The 6,179-nt window shown below is 37.6% G+C and overlaps 1 protein-coding gene across 1 annotated transcript in view; it reads left to right on the forward strand.

Annotated features, from left to right (window-relative positions):
• The window catches only part of MCF2 (MCF.2 cell line derived transforming sequence), a 66,768-nt gene extending 63,472 nt beyond the window's left edge, over nt 1-3,296 (forward strand). Inside the window, exons 27-28 of the mRNA XM_012556818.1 lie at nt 391-500; nt 3,264-3,296. Coding sequence (XP_012412272.1) covers nt 391-500; nt 3,264-3,296 — 143 coding nt within the window. The remainder of the gene's footprint in view (nt 1-390; nt 501-3,263) is intronic.
• The last annotated feature ends 2,883 nt before the right edge of the window (nt 3,297-6,179 follow it).

The following is a 6,179-nucleotide window of genomic DNA, read 5'->3' on the forward strand; positions in this document are numbered from 1 at the left end:
ATTATAATACCAGGCAGAATGTGGTAAGTGCTATATGAGTAGTGCCAATAAAAACTCAGTAGAAAGAATTTTTGGAAGAGATAATTTTCTGTAAGAAGGGTAAATATTCTCCAAAATGTTATTTAAGTTATTTTTTAACAACTCTCCCACCAACACCAACCTGTAACCATTTTAAAAAATAAAGGAAGTAAATGATAGCCCAGGCCCTTTCTGAAATGTCAGAAATTTAAAAACAGTACAATCTAATGGGAAGTTTTATGATATATAGAAAGATACTTTTCTTGGTCCATTGAAGCTTACAGCCTTGATTATTATACTTAGATTGACTTCTCTCCTTGGGGTTAACAAGCACCATTCAGTAACTTTGACCATCCATTTCTTGCCTTACAGTTTGGACCAAAGTATCACCTTCTGCCGAAACCTCTGAAGAACCCCTGGCATGGTCAGGCGAATTTTTCTATTCTGCTTATGCAGAACGTGAAGAAGATAGATCCCTGATGGTTAGTAATGACATGGTAAAATTAAAGCCCTTGAGACAGTTTTACTGATGAAATAGGGGGCATTTAAGAACTAACTTCTCCGTATCCTTGAGGTCATCAGATACATTTCACGGCCAAAGAATTTGAAACAAGTCTCATTAGGAACATTCTGTAAGGACTTCTCTTTTTAAGTAGAACTTGTTTGCATTATCCATGAAGCCCATACTGAAGCTGATGTGATAATGAATCATTCCAAGTCTATGAGTTGACAAGTTTTATCCTGTGCTGAGTTTTCCCCACCGTTTTCTCATGTAGGCATGTGAGATAGAATCTGAGAGCAAAGAAGCTGCAACTATACTTTAAAAAAATCAGTTTAGATTCCAGATTGGAAAACGTAGGGAATAAACATTACACATTAAAAGCTAATAACATCTAAAAAAAAAAAAATGCATTGCCGTTGAGTCGATTCCGACTCATAGCGATCGTATAGGACAGAGTAGAACTGCCCTATAGGGTTTCGAAGGAGCGCCTGGTGGATTCAAACTGCCAGCCTTTCTGTTAGCAGCCGTAGCTCTTAACCACTAAGCCACCAGGGTTTACAAATAAAGTCTACAGGAATATATTTTAGTGAGCTCTCAAAAAGATTGTACTAATGATACCACATCTCAGCATATTCGAGCAAGGAGGTTCCCTGTAAAACTTAAAGGACGTTGCTTTAGGATAAAAGGAAGTGTTTTTTGAAAGAAATGGTTAGAACTCCAGTGAGTTATCAAAGGGGAGTTAGGACTGATTAGGATAAATCCCCCATGAAGCCATCAGCTTAGAGCGTGGGAATGGTCCTTTCCAGTGGTCCCCTCCAGAGGAGCTGATTCAATTTGGCGCTTCTAACGTTGGCAGAAGGGAGTAATGGCATGGATAATCACAAAGCTGGATAGCATGGACTCTGGAATGCTTTCTTTAAAAAGTAATAAAATATGCTTTCTTCTAGTAATACAGTGATAATAGTGCACATTTCTATGGTGGTTTACGGTTTACCAAATGATTTCACATTTAATCTTCACAGTATTAGTGTGAGAAAGGGCAGGCTTTATAACCTCCAATTTACAGAGGAGGAAACTGAGGCTCAGAGCTGGTAAAATATTTGCCCAGAGTTAACTGTCTAGGCCAGCAGTTCTCAAACTTTTTAATCCCAGGAATCCTTCACATTCTTAAAATTATTGAGAACCCCCAAATCTAACGAATGTCATTGAACAACTTGTGTAGAAATTGTTAAATGGGAACCTAATTTGCTGTGTAAACTTTCACTAAAAACACAGTAAAATATTATTAAACAATTTATTGAGAACCCCAAAGAGCTTTTGTTCATATGGTTTACATCTATTGATATTTACCGTATTATATATTAAAGCAGAGAAATATAAAATTATTCTATACTTTATTTTAAAATGACATTAGTAAACTCATTGTACATGTACAAAAATAATTTTTATTAAAAAGCTGCCTTTTTCAAAACAAAAAGCATTAATGAGAAGAGTGGCATTTTACTTTTCTTTCGCAACTCTTTTTAACATCTGGCTTAGTAGATGACAGCTGGATTCTTATATCTGCTTTTGCATTTAATCTGTTGTGATATCATGTCATGTAGCCTCTAGAAAATTCCACTGTACACTTGTCAGAAGATATGCGTGAAAAAGGCAAATGACGTCTTGATCTTGAAGACTTTTGAAAGAATCTCAGGGATGCTTAAGGCTCTGCCTCCCACACTTTGAGAGCCACTGGTTTAGACTAATTAAGGAAAAAAAAAAAAAAAGACAAACTTGCATCTCCTGAATTACTATTATCTGAAGATGGGAGGACTGAGGGTAGTTGTTCAGACGTGAGCCAAAATCTGGGGAAGCCAGTTTGGGATTAAACATTTGCTGTTAATGTCCTACTAAAGGATTGTCAAGAACTCACTAAGTTTTTTTTTTTTAATTGTTGTACTTTAAGTGAAAGTTTACAATTCAAGTTAGTCTCTCATCCAAAAATTCACACACACATTGTTATGTGACCCTAATTGCTCTCCCTATACTATGACAGCACACTCCTCCCTTTCCACCCCTGATACCCCATGTCCAGTCAACCAGCTCCTAACCCTCTCTGCCTTCCCATCTCACCTCCGGACAGAAGCTGCCCGTTTAGTCTCTTGTATCTACCTGAGCTAAGAGACACACTCCTCACGAGTATCACTTTATGTCCAATCCCTGTCTGAAGAGTTGGCCTTGGAAATTGTTTTAGTTCTGGGCTGATAGAGAATCCAGGGGCCATGCTTTCCGGGGTACCTCCAGTCTCGGTCAGACCATTAAGTCTGGTCTTCTTACTAGAATTTGAGTTCTGCACCCCATCTTTCTGCTAGTCCATCCGGGACTCTCTGTTGTGTTTCCTGTCAGGGGGGTCATTGGTGGTAGCCGGGCACCCTCTAGTTCTGGTCTCAGGCTGATGCAGTCTCTGGTTTATGAGAACTCTCTAAGTTTTAAGTAAGATTTTTCCAGCTATAGTTTCAGAAAGTGAAGTAAATATGCAAAATTGGTTAATGCTTTAATCCCAGGTGATGGGAGTATTTAAAAAAAAAAATTAGTTATCCTCTCTTCTCCCAATAATTCCCTGAGTTGTGCTACTTAGGAGAACCTACGAAAGAACCATACAATGCATTCCAAACCAAAAAAAGTTGGAAAGATCTGCCTTTTTGGCCTCACTTTATCAAGTGAAGAACTGAGAAACGAAGGGTGCTCCTTCCCTTTGTAGAGGCCTGTGTCAGAGACAGCTCTCCTATCTTGATGAAGCTACTGTGTTAAATGACAAGTCGCTCTTTACTGCCTACTTCTCAGCGTCTTTGAAAACAAGTACTGCTCAAAAGATGGGCACTCGAAATGATGCGGATGTTTTCATGCTCGTTCCTTTGGACATGCAAAGAATTGACAGTACATGGTTATTTCTTTTTCAGTATTTTTGGATTTTAATCATGGTACTCTTTTAACAATTGTTTATTCAATATGTAAGATATTCTGCTGGAAAAATTCTCATTTCAGAATACTTTTGGATTTGAAAATGATTAACTATGTCCTCTCCATCTACTTTGTAACCAAATGCAATGTGTGCCTTGGATTATTTTGCTTATTATTGGTGTAAGTTAAAGTTATAGCTGCCAAACTATTAAGCACAAGTAAAGCACAATATTATGATTTAATATGCGATTATTGGACCTAGAGCTTTTGTGCCCATTATTTTAACCTGTGCAAAATTATGCAAAGCACAGAAATCCTTTTGGAGGTATTAGTAAATCTTTGCTCAGGGCCATTGTCTTCTGTCTGTGCCAAGAATAATTGTTCATGAGAATAGTTTAAAAATAACAGTATTTTCAAAGTTAATATTTCTGTGCTTATTTTTCTGGATTTGTGCTTATAAGTCATGTAACTTAATTAGTTGTGCTCTATTGTTTTCTGGATACTTCATGCTGTAATTCTGTTTTCAAATAAAAGTTAATTCTGTAGGTGGAATGAATACATGTTCTGCTTTTTTTTTTTCCCATCACACACTGCTCCATGTTGTTTGTTCTTGCAAAACTGCTGCAGCAACCACATTTACCGTTAAAGAGCAAATTCTTTATGTCACAAAGCATGAAACTCTGCAAGTTGTTTCACAACCAAGTTTGTAATGTAATTTCTCAAAGCAACTTTACAGTCTCCAGGAAAATATAAAGCCCTAGCCGACTGCAGGAAGAGAGGCTCAGAAGACTTCCTGGTTAGAAATGGAGATATCATTCAGCTTCTCCATGAGAATGCTAAGGGTCAATGGTAGGTGCATTCCCAATGCCTATGACGTTCTCTAGAAACCCTGCTGGCATAGTGATTAAGAGCTCAGGCTGCTAACCAAAAGGTTGGCAGTTTGAGTCCACCAGCTGCTCCTTGGAAACTCTATGGGGCAGTTCTACTCTGTCCTATAGGGTCGCTAAGAGTCAGAATTGATTCAGTGGTTTTGGTTTTTTTTTTTTTTGGTATGATGACTTCTGCGTGGGACACATGGATAGCGAATGAAGCTTTCTGCTTTACCTTTGTTTCTCAAGAAGCAGAAATATCACATTTCTTTTCAGTGATGGCTCTCATTTTCGATGCCTGAGCCATGCCTATATAGCTCACTTAAAGGCATGTTCACCTCCAGCGAGTCAAAGATGCTTTCAAAGAATGAAATGCTATGAGTCTTCATATTCTTTTGTGGTTTACCTTTGGCTCAGATGTTTTAGCTGATACATCTGGGCTTCATAATGGCTACAGATCACATTTCATTTGGTCATTTAAGTTATTCATTAATTCATCAAATATTGAATGAATGCCTACTATGTGCCAGGCACCATGTTTTGCTACTTTACAGCATAGCCACACTTCTATTTTATCAGTTCAAATATTGACGTTTTAGTCTTGTCCTTCTATCCTTATGCATTTGACTTTATATAGCACCTATTACAAAGATGGAGCCCTGGTGGCACAGTGGTTAAGAGCTTGGCTGCTAACCAAAAGGTCAGCAGTTTGAATCCACCAACCGCTCCTTGGAAACACTATGGGCAGTTCTACTCTGTCCTATAGGATCGCTATGAGTCGGAATTGACTCGATGGCAATGGGTCTGAGTTTGGTTTTATATTACAAAGATGGTTCTGCCAAACATACTGTTTAAGTATGAAAGAACCCAAAGGAGGAAGGAAATACTGTTTGGAAGAGGACTAAATGAAGCCTTTCTCTAGAAATTTAAATTAAAATACTTCTGTCTTCTTTGAGTCAATAACTTGAACAGAAATGCTACATGGACTGTGTACTCTAACCCTAAATATGGAGGAGTGTACATACTAGGGTAAAAATTAATGATGGATCATTAAAGTAATAACCATTTTTACTAGTGACCTAAGTCCTTTGTAGGTCAAAGAATTCAAGCACAGTGTCACGAAGGTCTTTGAACACATGTAAACGCTTTGTCAAAATTTGAGCTGCAATCTGTTTGCTTTTGATTACCTTAGTATTACCATTGTTGTCTACTAATTCATGTATTAGTTAGGTTGGTGAAAAATCTAAACAGAAAAAAAGAAATACTGATTCCAGGAAACAGTTTACAGATTTTAATTGGTGACTATAGGTTTCGGAGTGTGGAAGTTACAGGTGTAATATGAACAAACTGCATATTATTTGTTTAAAGGCTAAGAAATTGAAAGCTTTACCAAATACTAAATCAACGTGGGTTAAGAACCTCTCTTCTGCACTTAGAAATAACCTGCAAATGTATTATGTTAACTATGATTTTTTTCTTTAATGGTAGTAAATTGATGAATAATGATTTTTAAAACGTGAAACTTTTCACGGAAAAGTTCATAGACTTGAAAGTGTTTCAGATACCATGGTGTCTTATAAGAGATCCTTCAGAATTAAATACTGAATGTAAAAACAGCGTGGGGGCAGTGTCTGACCTCTTCTAACTTAATGAGGGGCACGGAGAATCAAGATCAACAGCCCAAAGCTGATTCCTATGCGGCGGAGGTTAGATATGCCTCCTCTCTCTGCCATCTTTACCAACTCTGACACTACCAACCATCCCTCTCATAGGACTCTGTGCTTCTCTGCTGGGTTTGATAATCCATTGCAATGGCCACACAAAACTCACAGACCATACTCATAATT

The sequence above is a fragment of the Trichechus manatus genome, unplaced genomic scaffold (genome assembly GCF_000243295.1).
Source record: "Trichechus manatus latirostris isolate Lorelei unplaced genomic scaffold, TriManLat1.0 scaffold00079, whole genome shotgun sequence".
NCBI classification, from domain to species: Eukaryota; Metazoa; Chordata; class Mammalia; order Sirenia; family Trichechidae; genus Trichechus; species Trichechus manatus.